Source organism: Leptonychotes weddellii, chromosome X (genome assembly GCF_054177405.1).
Source record: "Leptonychotes weddellii isolate Sample4059 chromosome X, ASM5417740v2, whole genome shotgun sequence".
Lineage (NCBI taxonomy): Eukaryota > Metazoa > Chordata > Mammalia > Carnivora > Phocidae > Leptonychotes > Leptonychotes weddellii.
The window spans coordinates 83,510,960-83,534,081 of record NC_138385.1 but is presented as its reverse complement, the minus strand read 5'-3'; the positions used below and the strand labels follow the sequence as shown (position 1 = coordinate 83,534,081).

General features: G+C 40.0%; 1 protein-coding gene across 4 annotated transcripts in view; it reads left to right on the top strand.

Moving 5' to 3' along the window:
• GK (glycerol kinase) overlaps positions 1-21,562 on the top strand; it is a 50,339-nt gene extending 28,777 nt beyond the window's left edge. Inside the window, exons 5-14 of one of the 4 annotated variants that reach the window (XM_081809015.1) lie at positions 3,245-3,337; positions 6,928-7,004; positions 8,954-9,091; positions 11,706-11,815; positions 12,266-12,332; positions 13,403-13,420; positions 15,127-15,162; positions 15,541-15,608; positions 20,810-20,852; positions 21,325-21,562. In XM_081809015.1, coding sequence (XP_081665141.1) covers positions 3,245-3,337; positions 6,928-7,004; positions 8,954-9,091; positions 11,706-11,815; positions 12,266-12,332; positions 13,403-13,420; positions 15,127-15,162; positions 15,541-15,608; positions 20,810-20,852; positions 21,325-21,477 — 803 coding nt within the window. In that variant the 3' untranslated portion in view covers positions 21,478-21,562. The remainder of the gene's footprint in view (positions 1-3,244; positions 3,338-6,927; positions 7,005-8,953; positions 9,092-11,705; positions 11,816-12,265; positions 12,333-13,402; positions 13,421-15,126; positions 15,163-15,540; positions 15,609-20,809; positions 20,853-21,324) is intronic. The other 3 variants (XM_081809016.1, XM_081809017.1, XM_081809018.1) reach the window with 3 other exon arrangements.
• Positions 21,563-23,122: the final 1,560 nt, after the last annotated feature.

Genomic DNA, 23,122 nt, shown 5'->3' with positions numbered 1-23,122 from the left:
TGCCATTTTTCTAAGCCTTTTCCTTCTAAAACCAACTTTTATTATTAGTTAAGGTCTACACACCTTGCGGTCTCCTAAGTATTGAGTGAGAGAAAGGTTGAGGTTTACAAATACACCACAGAGGAAACCGAGCACAACTACAATGGCACAACCAAGGCCAAAGCACTGAAGTGGGAGGGAAAGGCTTGATTCCGTGATGTTTAAGATCTTCATGTTCACGTTTCAGTGACACCACCAGTAGAACATTCTGGCCTAACGACAATGGCCCAACTGTTGCCCTCCTTCTTGGACAGGTTTTGTCACACTCTGTTACAGTTGATGGGTGTGCATGGCAAGCCTAGTGCCATATGACCCTTGTTCCAATAGCTTTCTATAGAGCACAATTCATGCTTTACTATAAAAATATTATTCATATTAAAGACTAATATCCAGGGAGGCAAGAGTCACTGATTTAAGACCTCTAGTATATGTAAGAAAACCACCAACAAAAATCATTTGTCTTCGATCCATTTTTCTTTATTTAAATGGTATGGCAAACATTTTTTTCTAAGATGTTGGATTTAAGGTTTCCTGTGGGGCTCCTCGCTGGCTCAGTCGGTGACTCTTGATCTTGGGGTTGTAAGTTCGAGCCCCACTTGAGTGTAGAGATTAGTTCAAATAAAATATTAAAAAAATAAAAATAAAAATAGGGGTGCCTAGATGGCTCATTTGGTTGAGCGTCCAACTCTTGATTTTGGCTCAGGTCATGATCTCAGGATCGTACTCAGCACAGTCTGCTTGTCCCTCTCTGTCTCTGCTCCTCTTCTCTCTCTCCCCCCACCCCGAATAAATAAAATCTTTAAAAAAATATAGTTCCCTATGACATATAATTGTTTACGCAGAGTATTGAAGTTGTAAACATTGATCATCCTCTTCGCCTTTTTTACTTTTTATGTACTGGTTAAACCCTGAGCCAGTGACTAAGCCTGTGTAATAATTTATCAAGATCTGAAGGAACCTTGAGCTCAATTTTTTTAACCTTTTCTGGGACTGGATTATATTTCAGAGTATCAGCACGAAGGAAAACCATAAATGACAAGCTACCTAAAACTTGGAAGCACACTTGTCTTTAAACAACAAAAGTGTGGTTTTGTTTTTATTGTTTTGCTTTGGAAGGGAGCAGGGTTGTTTTTTTTTTTTTTACTTTTGTAAGATCTAGAATATTCAGCTTGATCCAGATATACTTAATTTCTCCTTATTTCAAGTCCTTTATTACAAGATTCTTTGAATGTCTTACATTTCCTTCAATCCGGGGTAAAAAAATTCTGTGTAGTTTGCAATTAATGAATTCTTCAACTCTGGCCAATTTAAAAAGAAACTGATTTTGATTTCAACTTTGAGGTTTCTGATCTTCAGTATTTCTTTATATTCCGTTTAAGACTTTGAATTCATCCTGGCTTACCTGTGTTGTAGGGGTTTCATGCTGGATTCAGACTCTGGGTTCAAATCATGGCTTTTCCACTTACTACCATTCTGTGCCTGTTCCCTCAACAGTTAAATTGGAGAAATTAAAAGTGTGGACCTCTTAGGCATGAGGTAAAAATGAGTGAGTTAATACACGTAGAATACTTGGAGTGCCTAGCAGATTAGAAGGCTTCAGTAGTGTTAGCCATGGCCAGTGTTCTGAATGGGCTGATAGTCTTTTTTAATCCAGGAATGCCAGATGGAATGATTGATTTATACATGACAAGTGTTCTTAGGAGAAATGCAGAGCTTACCTGGGTCACACACACTCATGTGAATCATTGGCATTCTGGCATTTATACACCTAAGAGCTGAAATAGTTTTCGGCCCCCACATTGGGGCATATATATGTTTTAAATCACCCCCCTCCCTAACTCTCCATTTTTCCTTTGGCCCCATGTGATTTCTGAAAATGTCATCAGGTGAGGGACAGTCATCAATTATAGCCTCTTCTCCTTTGCAAGTGACCTCTTACCCAGCTTAATTAATAGCTTAACTTTTGGCAAGTGATAACACATAGCAGTGCAATCTGGTTGACTATTATTCTGTCTCTTGTGGAGGAAGCAACCTGATAACACTTTGTGTAACTGTCAGCAGTCCTTGCTTAGGGTGTGCTCCGGAACCTGGGGCCTCGCTTTCACCTCCCTGCCAGCCCTGTAGCTGCTCACAATCAGCCCTCCCAGAGGAGATGTATTATTTGCCTTTGCTTCTAGTCCATTGAAAATAATTCTGATTATTTCTAGTTATTTTTAAATTTTTTCCTTATGTACTTTTCCCTTCTGTTGTTCTGACTAACCAAAAATGATACAAATTTCTAAATATTCTCAAAATCATCTCCTCCTCTGGACTGTAACTACGTCACCAAACTGGCCCTGGTCTGTGGGCATTGAGGTAACCGCATTTCTCTTCACTCTTAAAACTTTGTTTTTTAGACCAGACCAAATCTAATGGACCTACATTGGATGTGACTTTATTTAATACAAATGAAAGTTTATTGCATCATCCAACTGGGTTTTTTTAAACTTACTTACTTCATGGTTTGAACCATTTAAATCAGATTTACTGGGTCTAAATAAGGGACATGCCTTATAAAAGCAGGCTGTATAGTGTTCTGGACTCCCGAGCATCTGTTTTCCTTCTTCTTCTTTTTTTTTTTCCAAATGGCTCTGGAACTTAGCAATCCCCTGTTCCCGCAGGACATGCTTCTCCTGTCTGTGGTGGTGGGCTTCACCTCCTGCCACCCTATCAGGAAAGTGCTTTCTTGGGGCCATGCCTTCCCAGAGCAGCCTTTTCCCGTCTTCCTGTAAATTGCCGCAACAGAGACTGCGGCACGCTCCTTCGCGTCCCTCTCTAGGCAAGGCTCACTCGCTACAGCGCACAGCCTTTTTCGATTCACGGGTTGGGTGAGCAGTCAGTAACCAGCTGAGCCACTTCTCTAAGCAGGGCGCGGATACGTGGCAAGGTAGGGAAGAGTCATCCTGAAGTAGAAGCACGTATTTCCCTGGCCTTTGTCCACATGGATGAAGTCCACCAAACCAGAGCCTCAGACTGCCCTGTCTTCGTTTCCTGTCCACTCCATGTCTCTTCCTTTGCTCTTTCTGTGCTCACATGCATAGAAAATGTTCGTTCTGGGGAACTTGCCCAAGTGGTCTCCCATTTTCCCAGTGGTCCACAAGAGAACACAGACCTTGAATCGGGCCACCTCTAGCATGAATTGCCATTATTTCTCCTAATGCTCCAGCCGCTCCAGTCTCTCCAGTCTCTCCTGGCCCTTCAGATCCAGTTGCCGTTGTTCCCTCTGGCTCTTCAGTTCCAGCTGCTGGCACTTCCTCAGGTATTGGTGCTCCGGCTCCTGCTCACTTCCCGGCCTTCCGACTCAGACACGATGGGGGAAATTGACCACCGCTGCTGGATGTGGATCTGGCACTTCTTTTGATTGTTCTCGGAAATTACCTCCGCAAGGGGCTCGTCTTCCAGCTTGGGGTCTTCTCTTTGGCTTTTGGTCTCTTTTCCTGCAAATCTAATTCTGCCATCTTAGCTTCTTTAATGAGTTTTCTAATGTTTTTGTTCTTAATTCAATTAATTTTGAGCATTTGTGAATTGTTTGGTAGTGTATCAACCACTGACATTTTTCTCTTTGGCAGTTATACTAATTCCATTCCATGTATTCTAATTGCTTTAATCTCTTGGGCTGTAAAAACAAAGTGAATCTGCCAGCCTTCTGTGATCATGGAACAATGGCAGGAGAGGGACTACAGAGACCATCTAGTCCAACTGCCTTATTTTATAGTCAGGAAATCTAAGCCACGAGGGGTGAAATGACTTGCTTGAGTCACATAGCTTGTTGGTGGCAAAATTGGAAGATCTAGAACTTTGGTCATCCCAATTTCACGTCTGGTGTCTTGACTCATTTTGCTGAGGGGTTGATTCTGTGGATTCCACTGTGGATACTTGCAAGCTCTCAAGTGAGGAGTGAAGTGCCCAGTTATGTAAGTGGTCACTGTCCAGGAGCAATCGAGTCACAGAGCCACTGGGACTCAGGGGAGCCACCTGGTCATCAGTTTGTCTGTCATTTGGTTTTTAAAGAAATGATTGGAACAAATTGTATATCCTAAAGATCATGCCCTAGAAAAGAGCTTCTCAAGTTCTAGAATATGAATAACTTGGGATGCTTATAGCAAAAGTAGAAAGACTCGGGCCTTCCTTGCCTAGACCTGCAACCAGAATCCTGCAAGGTAGGGCTTGGAATGTGTGATTTCAGATTTTTCCAGGGGATTCTCGTTGTGCTTTCTGGATAAGGACCACTGCTGTGGAGTATAGCAGTGTTTCTTAAAAGGCAGGCACCTATTTAAAAGGCGTATTTCTGGGCTCCCTCCCTGGACCTTCTTAGTATTCTAGAATTTCAGGGAATGGGGTCCATCTTTAAGCTCCCTAGTGATTATTTACATTAAAATACAGAAAAGCCATGATCTAGGAGGCTTTGAGTCATTAAACAGCCCAGAACAATGACTTTCAGGTCCTTTGTTCATGTCCCTTGATGAGAAATATATTTTCCATCATGATTCATCAAACTCACATAACTAAAAAGTTTCACAAGTCTGTACTTACCTTACTGAGTTCAGTGAACTCTGTTATTTTCCATTCTAATCCATCCTATTTCATTTTTTAAGAGTAGGTAGTCAAAACACACTCCATTGATTTTTAACCCCCAGCCCAGTGTAGCTCGAAACACTGAGAATTGAGACGTGTTTGTTAATTCTACCTGTCACCGACTCAAAACTTCTCTCTTGAATTCCTCTCCTTTTCCCAATTACTGCTGTTAACACCTGCTGGGATTGCCTATGAGGAAGGTCTACTTTGATCACAGTCTTGCAGTACGCTCCTCTGTGAGAAGTGGACTGCCTTGGCGCCCTGGACAGGGGAGTTCTTGCCAACTCCATGCTGCTGCTGCTAATGGCTTATATCAGTCACAGTGCAAGAAATAGAAAACTCAGCCCTAATTAAATAAAGTGCAAGTTTTTTTAAAAAAGTAATTATTTTGTTCATGGAACCAGCAATGCAACAATAGCTTAGTTCAGATGCTGTTTCACTCTAGACTTGGACAATATGACCTGGATTCCCCGCAAGTCTTCTGGGATGGCTCCAGATGTGGCCAGTTCAGCTCTCTCTCTTCGTGGGGGCAGCAGGCCCAGCCACACACTGCCTAGTGGTGCTGAGGAGAGGGGCTCTGGCAGATTGAGCACAAATCTCCGTTGGGCTGATTAGACCACACTGTCTACTGAACCAGTCATGGGGATGGGGACGTGATCCTGGAGCTGGGGGTAGGGTCGAATCTCCGGCAAGCCACATGGCTGAGAATGAGGGAGGGACGATTTCCTGAAGAGAATTTGAGATACTGTTCCCAGGAGCAAGAAGAATATGTGGCGGGCAGCAAATGCAGATGTGTGCTATGGGCCACGGATTCTCCTGGTGTTCCTCTCTGCCTCCTCTTCCCTCAGTTGTGATGAGCCTTTTCTTGCTGCTTTTCACACCTGCAGAAACCAGTCCATTGTCCTGAAGTAGCCACTGTCAAAATCAAGCTCAGGCAGCCCTCAGGAGAAATGACAGTTTAAGTAATTAGAAAGAACTGATTAAAATTCACTACCGAAAAGAACTGGTTTTTATTTTATTTTATTTTTTGAAAGATTTCATTTATTTTTTGACAGAGAGATAGACAGCACGAGAGAGGGAACACAAGCAGGGAGAGCGGGAGAGGGAGAAGCAGGCTTCCCGCCGAGCAGGGAGCCCGATGCGGGGCTCGATCGCGGGGCTCGATCCCAAGACCCTGGGACCATGACCTGAGCCGAAGGCAGATGCTTAACGACTGAGCCACCCAGGCGCCCCAAGAACTGGTTTTTAAATGAACAGAAAGGAATAGTCTAAAGGGTGAACCAAACTTTGCAATGAAGTGGCCAGCATTCTCGTGTGTAGTGGACAAGCCTGTTTAATCTTCCCTGGTGCCCTTTAAATAAACGATGGGCCTGAAGCTTTTCAGGAGGCCTCTGAGCGCAGTCAGTGCCTAAAAATACCAAGTGACCACTAACAGATTAAAAGTGATAGAAGTTAAGCACAGAACTTAAAGCTGACACATAAAACTCAGCTGACCTATTGGTTACCTTTCGCAGTTGCTTTATGTACTATGTGATACCTTCTCTTTCTCAGGCCTTCTGTCCTGAAGCAGAGCAGAAATATTTTCTACTAGAGGATCAGAAAGTGGACAAAACTTACTTAGTGTAAATAATGTTGATCTCTTAAAATAGATTTTTTACAGTCCAGCAGGGAGCAAGAATGGTGACCTTTAAACAATTCTTTTAACAATTCTGGCTTCTAGCCTGCTTTTGAAATGGAAGAGTTTAATGTACATAAGCATTTCATACATGGGAGACTGAATCTTACTTTTTCCTTCAATAAATAGTACCAGGTTCTCTGCTTTGTCACAGATTGCTCCCAAGTTTTGTAAGGTACCTGCTTTATACCCAGTACGGTGATCCTGAGCGGTGTGTTCTGCCCTTGGCAACTGGCCTGCCGAGCACGTAGATTTTCTCTGTACTCATGTATTCTGAGAAACTTCTTATCCCAAACATTTTTTCATGTTTTTTTTTTTCTATAAAAAGGTTACAAATTAAGTGCCCTCAGGTTTGTATTGTTCTCCTAACTTGGTCTATAATTTTGCATAAAAGCTTTAAATTCTTCCTCATAAATTTATTCTTTTTTCTAACAATATGCCCATTCATTTCTAATTTTCTAATTTCAATCTTTTGAAAGCTCTAGCATTTTAATTGCTTATGGAAACTAATCAGTCTCCTATACTTGACAGTGATTTCATTAAGATCTGATTTTTTTAAATGAAGTTTTTCATATATGTTATTATATTTTGGTCTATAGTGTGGCTTGATCTGAGAACCCAGTCTACCGTTGAGAATCTTAGTAAAAGAATTCCAGGAAATAATAACTTTGTCAAGGTAAGAGATCTCTTCAAAAGTATACTGTAAGAATGCTTGTTTTTAAAAAAGGTTTAGAGATTTCACCTGAAAGACTATTCGGGCCTTCCATCCTATTGCACAATAGTTATTTGATATGTTTGATAGACTATTTCTCTGCAGACAACTGAGGACAACTCAAGTATTTACCTTTCTGTCAAAATTCTTGCCCTGTAGTGGATTAGAGGATTCATATTCTGAGGTTGATAGGCTGGAGGGGATTATAAAGTGTCCCAGTGGCTTAAACCATAGTCCCTCTTGTTTTCTCCTATCTGTCAAAGAAAGTTCTGGATGCTTTTGAGTTTTTAGGCATCTGGATTTAGGGAGAGAAATTAAAAGTCACTCCAGCTCCTCACTGAACTCTTTCTTCATATGAAGGAGGCTGATAAAAAGTGCCTAAATTTCAGTCCATATGTAGAGCTCTCTTGAGTTAAATGAAGGGAGACAGAGAATTTTTGAAACAGGCAAGGTATTTTTCTTATCAAGGTCAAGGCCCACTTCTCCTAGCATCCAAAGGAAGTTCTGTTTTTTTGGCATATCCCCTTTGTATTTGTCAGTGGGACTCTTAAAACAGTGGTTCTTGGTTCTGAAACTAGGGTTCAAATCCCATTAACTGTAGCAGTTTAACAAACCATTCCCTACCCTCACCCCCCAAATAACTTCCGGCTAGTCCTAAATATACCCTTACCCATTTCCTATTCTGTTCCTCTTTGTCACCATGCACAACCCTCACCCCCACCTCCAGCTGCACTTTGCTTCAAGTGATGCATGTTTTTCTCTTCAGGGCCATTTTAGGCAACTTTCACACTTGCTACCTAAATCATTAAAATGAGATATTATCGACTACCTCACTGCTGGCTTTATGGGATGACCCTTGGTCCTTCAAATCAAAGAGGAATAATCCCATAAATTATTTCCTCTCATTATTTTTGAGTATTGATCTTACTTTTATTCTAGGAAAGCTAGAAAACCATGGGTTAGTCATAACTTACAGGGTGCAGTAAAGTATTAAATGGTTTGCTTTGAATTTTTTTACCAAACATATCCATAGCAGATAAGAAGGAAAAAGGTATCACTTTCTGTAGGTAGGTGGTAAATCAGGAAACTAAGGATTAGGGGAGGGGAAAGATAGTTGCATTATTTTGATGTATGTATCATCTTAACCACTTTCATCAGCCCTTATAAATATATTTGGTATTTAATATACTAACAAAAATAGGAGTTGGATCTGATCTATTCTCAAGGAAGATTGATAAGCCCATATGTGTTTTATATTTAGCGTTTATCCTTTATTCAGTACACCCTCCCTTTGTTTAATGTACTCACTGAGTTCTTAGGCAACTACTTTCTTAATATGGAGCAACTCAGTGTTGCTTCCTTCTGGCATGTCCTTGAGCTCTACTTTATTCTCCACTTATGTTATTTGAATATGTATGTGTGTATGTACATATTTATAGTATATTTTTTACACATATAAGTATATTGTTATTAAGTCTTACATGTTTTAAAACCTAAAATTTTCTGGTTATAGTTTGATATACTCTCTGATTTTTAATAGTTTAAAATATCACTTTCATGAAATATAAAATGAAAAGGCAGAGTTTCAGACTAGGTTCTGCACGTAATACTCATCACAAAAGCTAACGTCTGCGTGTTCACCATCCAGATTACAGGATGTTGTGTCATTTAATTTTCTCTTTACCTTGCAACGTGGATGCTCTTTGAACTGCAAACATATCACGCTGATCTTTGTTCATGAACATGCCTTCCTGTGCCATGAGATAGGAAAATTATTTTTATCCATAATACCATGGGGTTGACTTTAGGGCCATTGAATATTTTGTGATTTATTGAGTTTCTCAGTTTGGTGTTTTATTTTTTAGACTAGTTGGTAACTTAATTTGCTGGCTGAATTTCATAACTGTGTTTAGTCCAAGACAGGCCTTCCACTTAGCACTTACTTCAGTGCCGTGAAACTTCGTTGGCTCCTTGACAATGTGAGGAAAGTTCAGAGGGCTGTTGAAGAAGATAGAGCTCTTTTTGGGACCATTGATTCATGGCTTATTTGGGTACGTTTAAATATAATGTATGAACGGAGAAAGTTTTTCAGAATTTTTTTAGACTGGCTTGCCTGTTCTCTATTTTCTACCAAGAGTTCCAACTTTTTTTTAAAGGTTTTATTTATTTATTTGAGAGAGCAAGAGAGCGCGTGTGTGTGCATGTGTGAGCTGGGAGAGGGTTGGAGGGTGAGGGAGAGAGAGAATCTTAAGCAGGCTCCATGCCCAGCACAGAGCTGATGTGGGTTCGATCTCATAACCCTGGGATCATGACCTGAGCCAAAATCAAAGAGTTTGTCACTCAACCAGCTGAGCCATCCAGGCACCCCGAGTTGAAACTTGTTAGTTGGCAAAATTATTAAGAAAACTCACTCGAGACAGCAGAACATTTCAGCCTCCCATTTAAGAGGCATTTTTGCCTACTTCCTCCTTATTTTTCTTGCTTTATTTCAATAAAAATGGAGGGTGATTACCAAAACCACATCTCATATTTATTATCTTTCGAATAAGTAATTTAGGTAATTTAATTAGTAATTAGTAATTTAGGTAGTCTTTTTCTCTTGCTTATCACATGCTCTTTTCCAGTGGTCATTTCTTAAAAGAAGTAACTATTTAACCTAATAGAACACCTGTGTGACTTTTAGCATGCGCTTTCAGCATGACACAGCTGTCTCTTATTAAGCCATAATATGAAAAAATCATAGTGGAATTTCGATGGATAATCTCTTTGCCTAAGCTGAACACAGATGAGTAGAAACTAACATTTTTGACATTTCCCAGAGTTATCTTAAAAGTACATGTTCTCTCTCCCCCTTTCTCTTTTTTGTTCTCTGTTATTTTTCTTATGGGCATTTTCAAATATACCCAGAAGGAGAGGGCCTAGTGTAATGAACCTCGGCAACAACATGCCAGCTACAGCAATCAACTGTGGCTAATCTTGTTTCAGCTAAACTCACATGCCCTTTCTCCCCACAGATAATTGTAAAGCAAATCCCCACACATACAATTTCATTTGTAATTACTTCAGTAAGTATGTGATTATCTTTTTCAACATTCAAGAGAGCTTCAGAGGAATGTTGTCCCATTCTCACTTGCCAGATCCACAGAGCAGATCTTCCAGAACCAGTACCAGGAAGCAGTACTTTCTTCACCCCTCCCTGTGCTTGGCCAGGGCACGCTGTGCTTGGTGCTCTCTTGGCCCGCAGTTTTCATACCTGTCAGAGTTGAAATCGTTCTGACAGTAGTTCTGACAGGGTGTGGCACCTGTGAGCTGCAGGAGGGAGCTCAGTTAGCTGCGGGGTGGCGGACCTACTCCCCGGATGCTGAGATGCCTTTCCTCCACTGTTGTTCCTTTCTTACCTCTTATCACTCCCACACAAAAGAAAGCAGCAGTGCCCGAGGGTATTAACACGGGAGAATTTAAAACTCTGCTTTCAGGATAGTGCTTGGGTAGGCACAAGCCAATGAGAATTGTTACTCCAAAAAACTAAATCACAGAGAAACAGCAGCACAGAGTTCTGTAAGATCCTGAAGAGGCAGACATGTTGATATATTTCACTTTGCCAAATGTAATTAAGACTGCCTTTTCCAAAGATAACGGATGAAAACAAAACTGATTTTTGTTTGTTTGGTTAACGACCAGTTTACTAGAATTCTGTCTAATATGGTAGCCACTTAAGCACGTGTGGCTGAGCACTTCGAATATGGCTAGTGTGAATCAAGATATGCTGTAAGTGTAGAATATATACTGTACTTAAGTAGGTAAAATGTTGGGGTGCCTGGCTGGCTCAGTCAGTAGAATATGTGACTCTTGATCTGAGGGTTGTGAGTTCAAGCCCACGTTGGGTGTAGAGATTACTTACAAATTAAATAAATAAATACATAGGTAAGATGTCTCAGTAGTAATTTTTTATATTAAAAGATATTTTGGGGGTGCCTGGTTGGCTCAGCCAGTGGAGCATATGACTATTGATCTCGGGGTTGTAAGTTCAAATCCCATGTTGGGTGTAAAGATTACTTGAAAAGTGTTTTAAAAATAAATCTTTAATAAATAAGTAAAAGGATATTTTGGATATATTGGGCTAAATAAAATATATAGTGTTATTAAAATTAATTTCAAGAGTAAAGAGTTTTACTCTTTACCAAAATTTACTAAAATTAATTTCAAGAGTTTTACTCTTTACCTGCTTTATACTTTTCAAATGTAGCTATTAGAAAATTTAAAATTATGCATGTAGCTAGCATTGTATTTCTATTAGACACTGCTGAAAACTAGAAAATTAAGTGATTGACACATTCCATTCTCCTGCTTTATGTACTCTGCTACTGATGATGGCCCTTGACAACATGTAAATTAAATTGCAAATTAGGGGGTGCCTCGGTTGAGCATCTGACTTTTGATTTTGGCTCACCTCATGATCCCAGGGTCCTGAGATGGAGCCTGCATTGGGCTTTGCGCTCAGCAGGGAGTCTGCTTGAGGATTCTCTCCCTTTCCTCCTGCCCCTCCCCCTACTCACATACTCTTTCTCCTTCTCTTTCTCTCTCAACTAAATTAAATCTTTTTTAAAAATAAAAATAAATAAATAGCAAATTAGTACAAATCTAACGTCCTTTTATTCCGTCTAGAGTTTGACAGGAGGGGCCAATGGAGGTGTCCACTGTACAGATGTAACAAATGCAAGTAGGACAATGCTTTTCAACATTCATTCTCTGGAATGGGATAAAGAGCTCTGCGAGTGAGTTGTGTTTTGCCCTAAAAAGCACTTCCCAATACGTTAGCTATTCATCACCTAAATCTTACTATTTTCAGATGTTGGTGGAGCACCAAACTTTAATTGTTGATATTTCAACTATAGTATACAAGTCTATACTGTGTATTCAAAGAAGAGACTATTGTTGGATATGTAGCAAACAGGCCAAATTAATTGTCTTGATTAGGAAGATTAGGTCTCTTTAGAAAAGTACTTTGTTTTCTGTGTGCTTCTTATTTTTTATCGGCTTGTATAAAGTTAGAATGATAAATACCCAAACACACAACTATGTTCTGCTGGCTTATTTAACTCTGCACTCAAATACGTCCATTTTTTAATTGCTATTTACAATTTTGTCTTTAAATACATATAAATGTTTCTAGATATTTATTTAAAATAGTGTTATATACCCAATATTGTCTTACTGTTTTTCAGATTTTTTGAAATTCCGATGAAAATTCTTCCAAATGTCCGGAGTTCTTCTGAGATCTATGGCCTAATGGTAAAAAAAAAAAAATTCATTTTAAAAAAAAGCTTTACTATTCAGAATTCAAAAGTCAGTTGTGTTACATTTTCTAGTTTGAGAATTGACTTTTCTGTAAGTATTGGTAGTATATAAAATAAGAAATTAGTGCTGTTTAAATAGTTTTATAACTTAAATTTTAGAATCCTTCTTACCAGTTGGTTTTATATTTTATAAACTTTCATTGGCTGTTCTTTGAGTATTCTACTTTTAAGGTATTTATGCAATAATCTAACTACAGAAGGTGGCATGGGAATGTTTGAGCCTGTTTATTCTTTTAATTGAAATAACTTTAGTAGTTGTGGTATGTGCTTATAATTTATAGGAAGGACTCTTCACATGTTAGTGTTCTTTTTCCTGTTGAATCTCTTTTAATGGCTAAACCACGTTTTTATATTAGATTCTTTGTCAGCCTGAGCAAAACTTTAGCAAAGAAACTGAAAACAAAGAGTCTGTTTCTGATTTGTGATTGCTAATTAAACTGGTTTCCATAATGGACATTTTACTGTTGCTTTCACTGAAACGGAGAGAAAAAGTACTTTCAGCAAAAAGTGTGATTAGCATCACTGAGTATCTCTGACTACGCATCAGGGATGAAAACCTCCAGGAGGATTTGAACTGGTATTTGAGCACAAAAATCTAGAATTTATGATAAAATTTAAAAATACATCTAAGGTCAATTGCAAAAAAAAAATATATATTGTTTAGACATTTCATGACAAATATTAGAAACTACTTACAGAGTTAGTAATAACAGAGTTGAATACTAAGTGCTCTGGATAAAGCTTGAGCAGAGTCCTTAAATATTTCATTTATAATAAAGCCTTCTAAAGCATCATGGAAATTTTTAAGGGAAGCACGGCTCATCTACAATGAAAGTGCTTGGATGACTTCATAGCTGTCTACAGACTGCCTTGGGTCAGAGAAAAAAACTTATCCTTGAGAAACAGTTTTAGAGAATGGTTGAAAAAGCATTTACTGGCCTAGTTTTTTTCTTGCGTTTAAAATATTATGCTTCTGTCCTCCTTTTTCCCCCTTGCTGACTATAGAAAATCTCTCATAGTCTGGTGAGTAGGTTGCCCACCAATTATGCTACCCATTCATTTGGAAAAGATACAGTGCATTTCCATTTAGTTTTAGACAAGCAGAAGTCCATTTACTAAGCAGATTTGTCTAGAATCTCCATGACCCTCCAAATTGCTATAAGCTCTAGACAAGCTCTAGGTTTTCTTTAAACTCAGTCATGTCTGTTTGTTTTTAAGTTTCCCATAAGACTGAAAATGGTATTTCAAAATAAAAGACTAAGCTAGTTTTCTGGAATGAGAAATTCTGATGTTCCCCATGACAAAGTACAGTTGTGATGTGCTTTGGGCTTTGGCGTAACAGGGAAATTAGGCGTAGTTTTTAAATGTCCTAAACACCTACCTTAAATGATACTTGACCAACCTTTCAGACTAGTTAGTTGGAAATGCACTGTCACTTTTTCTGCATGCTTCACCAGAGGACATTGCCAGGAATCCTCCAGAGACCCCTCCCTGTGAAGGAAAAGGAGCGCTTTATGTGCCTGAATGCACATTAGTAGATCCTGCTGGTAGTTTGATAATACCTTCAATAGTGTCAGCAAAGGCTTCTTCTCATACTTAAGTATATGAAGATAGCTTCTCGGTTACCTACGGATTCACTTTCAGTTCCTTATGAAGTGTACCCTTCACTTATTATCCAGGTTCAGGTTTCCTAAGAGTATATCCAATAAATAAAAAAGGCAGAATTAAGCAGAATTGAATTAAGCAGAAAGCATGAAAGAAATAAAATAATATCCACCATCTAGAAGATGTTTTCTGTTTTGTACAGGGTTTCCACATATATGCTATTACTTCCTTATCATCGTAGCCATGTGAGGCAGCTTCTATTCTTTCCCTTACTCTTCTAGATAGGGAACCTGAAGCTCCTAGAGGATCACAAATGGGAGACCAAGGGGGCACTCAGTGGAAAGCTTTTGTTTGGCCCTGTTCCTAGCACATCACACTACTTCACGGATCACGTTCCTTCCCCCTAATTCCTTAATACCAGTAGAAATTGCTCTGTATTAGAGTATTTTTTTAATGAAGTTTGGTAAAATACACAGCCACTTAAATCTCGTTTTTCTCCCTAGAATGCTAGCCATATTCGTGACCTAAATTAACTCTTGCTTATCTAAACTTGAAGAATGATGTCAGCTATGAACAAGTAATACCCAGTACCCAAACGCTCTTGGGTTTCTTACTTCTCTTAAAAGCAGTTTGGGTAAGGAAGGGTAGATGGTAAAATACCGCCTTCCAAAATGAGGCTGTTCCATGCTGGTTTGATAGCTATTCATATGTTTGTTTTAAAGGATGTGTTAGTTTTCCTTATTAATGGCAACGATAACAAAGAGCTATCAGACCTAGGCATTCATGTTACCTGGACTCCGTTTTATACATCAGGAAATTGAGGCATAGAGAAGTTTCAGCAGCCTGCTCAGTGGCTTAACACGAACTAACCAAGAGTAGACCCCTTGTCTCCCGATTCCCAGTCCAGTGTTTGATGTCCATTCTCCAATACCATGTGTCTTCTTGTCATTCTAGAAATATGTCTAGTATCTGTCTCTGAATCACATATGTAGTTGAAACACTTGCTTTGTCTTGTCTGCCCACATGCTCTGGCATGTTGCTATTCGTGTTCATTCCTGTTGCAGTTGTGTTAGTAGAAACAATAGTTGGTGATTACTCATAATCCTTTTTTAAAATTTTATTAGAAAGCTGGGGCCTTGGAAGGTGTGCCAATATCTGGGGTAAGTTTCATCTCCTTGCTACCTCCCCAGAACTACCCGGTTCCATGTGAGGGGTTTCTTCCTCTATCTTAATCAGCCTGCCCCTTCCAAAACTATGGAAGAAAGGTAAAAGCAGCAAAATTGGCTGATTCTTGTTCTTAGGTGACACAGTGTGGGCCATTGAGAACCTTTTGACCAAATTCTAACTCTTCCTTCCCATACCTACTATCTTGTAGGGGATATTAAGAAATGGGGAAGTGGCCAAATGGAAGCAATGCAAAAATCAAGATAGTTCATTCCTTGATAAATGAAAGAAAGGAAAAATAAATCCTATGGCTGTTCTAAAAGGGAAATTAATAACATTGTCTTAGTGTTCTTTATTGTCACTTGTGCTTTCAGTGTTTGGGGGACCAGTCTGCTGCATTGGTGGGACAAATGTGCTTCCAGGATGGACAAGCCAAAAATACGTGAGTTTAAGAAACAGACCCAAAAACCAATGGTGTTTTATTTGTTTCTCCCTTTGGTGCTTTGAATGAGGAAAATCTGTTGAAGTTCATCCAGGCTGAAAATCAATAGCTTAAGAGTTCCAATAAGTTTTTTGCCATTTAGTTTTCTTTCTCTCCTTCAAATAAATGTAAACACAATGCTAAGGCTTGTAAAGACCTTAATTTATAAAATTCAATACCTTTTCCATCCAGAAACTAAATTTTGGTTTGAAGTGTTAATGGTTTTGGTTGGGGGGGTGTGGGGAGTGGAGGAGGGCAGAGCAGATGGGAGGAAGAGCCATGATTTAAATTATGTTTCAGGGGCACCTGGCTGGCTCAGTCCATAGAGCATGCGACTCATGATCTCAGGGTCATGAGTTCGAGCCCCAGGTTGGGTGTAGAGAATACTTTAAAAAATGTTTGGGGGTGCCTGGGTGGCGCAGTCGGTTAAGCATCTGCCTTCAGCTCAAGTCATGATCCCAGAGTCCTGGGATCGAGCCCCACATCGACTCCCTGCTCAGCGTGGGGGGTGGTCTGTGTCTCCCTCTGCCTCTGGCCCTCAAACCCCACTGCCCCCCCCACCCAGCTCGTGCTCTCTTTCGCTCACTGTCTCTCTCAAATAAATAAATAAAATCTTTAAAAAATATTTTTTAATTAAAAATTTTTAAAAATGAGCTATATTTCTCAACATACTGTTCCTGCCCTAGATTTTCTCACTGTAACTATAAAGTTATATTTTTGTGGGATTTCCAGTGCTGTTTTCCTGGCATTGTGCTTTCTCCTCATTATCTGGCATTTCTCCTTGGACAAGAAGTAGAAGGAATGATGGAAGTAGAGGTTTGGTGCATTTGTTTCCTAATCTTGTCTCCTTACTACTCAGACCTGGGGCATCTGTAACAAGCCCCATATCTAAGAGTGATGAGATTTCTTGCATTTTCAGATAAGAAAACAGATGTCAGAGTGGTGAAGCTAGTTAAGTGAAAGGAGCAGTCTTTGCCCCCAGATGCATCTGATTCCACTTAGCTGGGGCTCTGAACCTCTCTGCGTTACTATACCCTGTGTAGGAAGGAGTCCCATCCACCAAGTGGGAGACTATCTACATTTATTCTTTTCTAGAGGATTTCCTAATTCTCTCATCAGTGTTAACCTCAGTGATTAAATTCTTCTTTTGTGGATAATAGAATGTCTCCCATTTTTAATGACATGTTCTTGTGGCCCAGCATGGTCCACGGTCCTCATGCAAGAGTGTGACATCATCTGTGTGAGAGCAGGGGAGATACGTAATCTTTGGAGGTCATGGTATCCTGAGGTTATGACCAAGCGAGCTTGAGTGAGCATGGATCTGGAAACAGACTCTTTGAATTCTGGCTTCCAGACAGCTGCACCAGGAGTCAAGAGAAATAATGGAAAACTAGGCTATTTCCCCTCCACCTTTCCTCCTCTGCCAGGCATGGTAGTGCTAGTAAATCAGAGGCTCTCTCTCTCTCTCTATTTGTCAAGTACCTAACACAGTGTAGAGCACATGGGACATTTCCAATAAAATTGTCGGCTTTTCCTTCTCTTTCGACTCCCTTCCCGCTTAAGCATTATCAGCCAAGTCCTGGAATGGTGAATTTAAGCCAAGCCGCTGCAGGTTGGAGGAGGGAAATAGAAAATCATAAGTTCTTTGGGCTTGTATTTCTCTTCCTGAGGGGAGAGAAGACAAATACACACTTAATCATCTGAGAAGTCAGAACTTATGTGCCATAAGAAACTTTGAAATACTGGGGCGCCTGGGTGGCTAAGATGGTTGGGCGTCTGCCTTCGGCTCAGGTCATGATCCCAGGGTCCTGGGATCGAGTCCCGCATCGGGCTCCCCACTCAGCGGGGAGCCTGCTTCTCCCTCTGACCCTCTCCCCTCTCATGCTGTTTCTCTCTCGCTCGCTCTCTAAAAAATAAATAAAATCTTTAAAAAAAAAAAAAAGAAACTTTGAAATACTGCTCTTGGGTTTCAAAGGATGGGGAGAAAAATCGCAAAAGATTATGTTAATAACGAGGTGTTTTGAAGAAGGAGCTATATTGGTGAGTGCACGGAACACTGAAAAACTCGCAAAGAGCGAAATGAAGACTTTGTTTAGAGAATGTAGAGAACATTCAGGTAGGGCAGTAGTAGGAAGTAAGGCTAGGATCATATCGTGAAGCCCTAAATTTCAGACTGAGCGAGTTTTTTTCTTGATTCGGCAGTGGGACACTTCTGCGGGTTTATGAGCTGGTGTTCAGAGTGACTAGAACTGTTCATTAATAATACCGAAGTCCTTGGCCAGAGTGAGGAGAGACTAGAGGCAAAAACGCCATGCAGGCATCCTGGTCACAAGGACAAGGACTAAAAAGGATGGGAACAGAGAGGGAGGCTGTAGGGGGGTATTCATGGCACTGTGGAGGGACAAGAGACAGAAAGTAGGTATGGAGTCTAGTCACCTCAGCCCAGTGTGTAGGCTTAGCCCACTATCAGGAACAGGTCTGAATAGTATACTTTCTGTTTGGGACATGTTTGTGGTTCTGATAAGCTGTGTATTGCACACATTTGAAATATGGAATGAGTTCAGTATGAAAGTAGAGATTTTGCATTTCCTTATTTAGAGGTGATTTTTGAAGCAATAGGAATAGACACAATTACCAAGAAAAAGTTAGGAGAAGTAAGAGACACAGGGATGGGAAATTCATAAAAATGGACTGCAATTATTCATTCATGTGGAAATCCGGGGTAGAGACACTTAAGAGAGGGGGGCTTGGTCAGAGGTGCAAACTGCTACAAAAAGGTTATGGAGGCTGAGAATGAGAAGAGACCATTGTACACAGAAAGTAGGCCTTCAGTGGTAACTTCTCAGAATGAAGCTTTAGGAGAATGCTCAAGATGAAAGCCGGGTTGCAAATGACCAAAAGAGATGTGAGCAGATAGAAAACAGAGACAGTGAGACAGAATGTACTTTCCAAAAATGGCCATCCAGAAATGGTGAGCCAAGTAGGCAGTTTGTTAAGTTGACAGGATCATGCCAAGTGTGGGGGGATTTTGTTTGTGCTTTTAAGTTACAACAAGAGCAGAGAATGTTTCTTTGGAGTCCGAGCAGAGACCAGATGGGAGTTGTACAATGAATGAGAGAGAAGTGATGGGCTGGATGAAGTCCTAAGAGGTTGGAGAGGGTGGGACTGAGAATTGGTCAGTCTCTTCAAAGCTCAGCAGGGAGCACATGAGGGCCAGCTCAGAATTCAGCGGAAAGCCCGGCTCTGTTTTGGTGCCGAGGAACAGATTATGGGTGATTCTCATTTTTCTTTCAGCTTTTCTATATTTTCTGATTTTTCTTGAATGAACATGGATTATTTGAGCATTTAATTTTGCTTTTAAGGACAAGAACCTAAGATAGATGCCCTCTCTCCCCAGAGGCATGAGGTATTCTAAAGGAGGCCTTGACCTTCACGGCTTCGGCCGGGGCCACTCACACTCCTCCATGTGGGATAGTGGGCAGCCTTCACCTTCACCGAGGTTAGAAAAGTCAGGCAACCTTCTGCGATGTTCAAACACAGTGCAGTCTTGAGAAAGGATAGGTCAACCATATAAACGCTGAAAGCCCCATATATGTTTGATGTATGGGAAGAAAAAATAATAAAATTTCAGAGGAAAATAACTGCCTGTATACTGCTTTGAAAGTTGTGGCCTGTAGGTAGCAAGAGTCACTTCATACATTGATAATGCTCATTAATTACTTGTGAAGTATACTCACTTAAGAATTCACTTTTATTAAATGCCTTGAGCCTCTGTGTCAGTTTGCTACTTTAAGATTCGTACACTACTCTTCGGTATGCAGGGTGTTTATATGGGGGCTAAATTGGTACAGATTTCTCCTTTAAAAAGCGGTGAAACGGGTAATAATTAACTTTTTAAAGCATGAAACAGGTAATCCATTTTTAAGAATATTTATTAAAGGAGATTAACATAAAATATATAGCTTTTTCAGCATTGTGAAAGTAAAAGGGTATAGTGATTTATGTGTTTTCATTCATAAATGTATTATTACCTGTACCTAGTGTTAGTTGACTGTTATCTTTAAAAACGTAGATATTCGTTAATCACGTGCTCCCTGAATGTGTTGGCTGTTTGTCTACAGGCAGAGAATATATATTTGAGTGAAGAGAGATAGGATGTCTTGGGTTAATTCTTATTCACAACAGTGGTGCCTGGAAAAATGTTTGCTAGAAGAAAAAATTGCCCTCGGTTTCTATTTGCTTCACACCCACATGATGGGGCCTGCTGCCTTCGTGCTTACTGGTAGTGGCTTCTGCTGGGATCCTTCTGCCTGCCCCTGAACTGAGTGCTCCCTGTCATCCCACCTGCCAGAATATCAAAGAGCACAGCAGCAAGGCCCGTGGGGAGGGAATCCCAAGCTTGGGCAGAACGGTTTGTAGAGAGCCAAGGGGGACAGTCACAGCTCACAGTGGAAAACTGTTTCCCTGTGACCCTTACTGGTATCACTTTGGATTACTTCTCTGCCTGGCACACGTCAAAACTCCTCACTCATGTCCAGACTTGTTGCAAAGTCCAAAGCTTATACTTTTAAGGCTGCCGTAAAATAAATCCAGGTCTTCCGTGGAGGCCATGTTCCATTCTCGCTCTGACTCTCCCACCTGGTAGAATAGCCTAGCCTGCAGAGAGAACAGGAAAGCGAGGCCTTCAGTAGCTTTCCCCTCGCCGAGGTCCATCTCCAGTTTCCCGCATTCTGGACTGAGCCTCCCCTCCATGCCAGAAGATAGCAGTGTTTCTCAGTTCATGATTGGACTAATGATAGAGCTAAGCAGCCTGCCCCATCAGTGAAGTGCTTCATTCCACGTGGGTTAGTAGCAATGTGACTGGACGTAGAATTTGTTGTCATTTGGTGGTACTTTATAAACACAGTCCTGGGCTGCGACTAGGCACTAAATACCATGCTTACATTTTTCCTTTAGGATTGCACTAAGTACGTTTTCTTCTAGACTTAGTCTTTAAAACGTTATTCCAAAAGGAGTGTGTGATGCTTGTTAACTTTTGGAACTTTTCTAAAACTTTAAGATAATGACTTATTGTATGTCAGTTTAAATGACCTGTATTATTGATGTTTTGTGATTTATTTTTAATAAAATTGTCACACTGTTCATTCTTCCCCCAACTATAGGTATGGAACAGGCTGTTTCTTACTATGTAATACAGGCCGCAAGGTTGGTTTTTCCTAATTAAAAGATTGAAAGTCGTCTTTAACTTCATATAAATAATGCTTGAGCATAATTTGCTATAAGTTACTTATGATTCTATAGATTTTATTTAATCTTTATTAGGGTTTAATTTAGAGCTCACCAAAAATGATGAAGATCACTAAATTTAAGTGGCTCTAGTAAGAACTATTTTAGGTTCTTTGAATTTTTTCATGTGTGATTTTGATTGCTGGTGGGATATCTATGCTAGGACCATGTCAGATTCTTAATGCAAATCTAATTTGGAACAAGGGATAAACATTTTGTACTGTTTAAATGTATTGTCCTTAATACTGGTAATTTTGACTTAAGATTTATTTTTTAATTGTTACATATTTATTGAATTATTTTTGTACCTAGGTCATCTTAGCTTTAAAAAATATTCTTCCGCTATCTTTTCATTTTCCTGGCTACTGAAATATTTTTGTCTTTCCTACAGTGTGTATTTTCTGAGCATGGCCTTCTGACCACAGTGGCTTACAAGCTTGGCAGAGACAAACCAGTGTATTATGCATTGGAAGTAAGTACTTTTCAATCAATATGGGTAGTATGGCAAACAATCAAAGCCAGTGAAAATCGTGGTGCTTTCTAACACCTTTTCTGGTAAATCTTAATACATAGGACTGAAAAAACTCAGTTTTTTTCTTGGCATTTGGTTGAGTGGAAGGAACCCGGGACTGAGCTGGGGTCAGGACTCCCAGGAGATCTTGAGTGTATGGGCTCCTTGGTTCTTTACCAGTCCCTTGTGGCACCTTGTAGTTGCTTGGCAGTGTAAGGTTTTCTATCTCTGAAGTTTAATGAAGGTGTTGACTTGCTCTCCCAAGTATTTCTGTCAGCTGGAAAATTCTGTGTTTTTATAACTACAGTACCCCAGTGTTCCAAAGAGAACCACTGGGCACAAAAGCAGAGGAACTCTCTTCACGTGTCTCCCCATAAAAATAAATTTTGTGTCCAATTTTGGTGTGGGGAAGAAAGTGAGGAGATCTATGCCTTTTTTCAGCAGAAGTATTTGTTTCAAACACATTTGTAAATTCTAGTAGGAATATATCAGTCTAAGTCTGTAGGGCATGGTGAATTTATATTAGAAACATTACTAACTTTTATTGGTAAGGTCAAAGAAGCAGTATTCTTTTTATCAAATCAGATACATCCTTTTTTTTTAAAGATTTTATTTTTAAGTAATCTCTATACCCAATGTGGGTCTCAAACTCAACCCCAAGTCACATGCTTTACTGACTGAGCCAGCCAGGCCCCCCGCATTCTTTTTGTTGTTGTTGTTGAGTATAGTTGACACACAATGTTACATTAGATTCAGGTATACAGCTTAGTGATTTAGCAAGCTTACACATTGGACTCTGCTCACCACAAATGCAGCTCCCATGTGTCCCATACAGAGCTATTATAGTATCGTTAACTGTATTCCTTATGCTGTGCCTCTTATTCCTGTGACTTATTGATTCCATAACTAGAAGCCTGTGTCTCCTTCTCCCCTTCATGCATTTCGCCCATTCCCTACCCCTCCCCTTAGATACATTTCTTAAAGGCATCTCTTTACAATTCATTTTAAATGGTTCCCTTTGATCTGAAGGCTTACTGAGGCTTGTTTCCTAAAGTATCGAGAATAATTTGGTCATAAGTATTAGACTTCTGTTTATAGTTCAGACATTTTATTAGTTGCTCTGCCTAGAGTATGAAGAATTTATTTCCATTTTTTTCTTGACCCCTCCTGACATAAGCACTGTGTTCTCTCTCCCCCAACCCCTTCTCTATGGATAATAGAAGCATTTGGGAAACACTTGGTCTGTGTAATAATGGTATCATATCATTTCTCAAAAGGTGAATTCCTATAAGCCCTGTCCTGCTCTCTTTCCCCCTGTGGAAAGTGCTTAGTACAGAGCTGGGCACGTCGAATATGTACCGTCTGTTAAAAGTTACCTATAGCAATTGAGGAAGCAGCTCTCTTTTTTCCTTATACTGGAGACAGTCAGTCATTTAGAATTAGAGATGCCTTAGACCTGGAAAGGGCTTCTGGGATTGGGCTTACCAGGTCTTAACTTCCCTCCCAGTACAAAGAGCCTTCTCTTTCCTTCACCGATAGCCCTACAACTTCTGTTTGAAGATAGCACCAAAAACTGCTTCTTAACACCTCTACCACTAGACCTGGATCAGCTGTCAAGAGCATTCAAATACTAGGAGGCGGCTATCACTTTTTTTTTTTTTTTAAAGATTTTATTTAT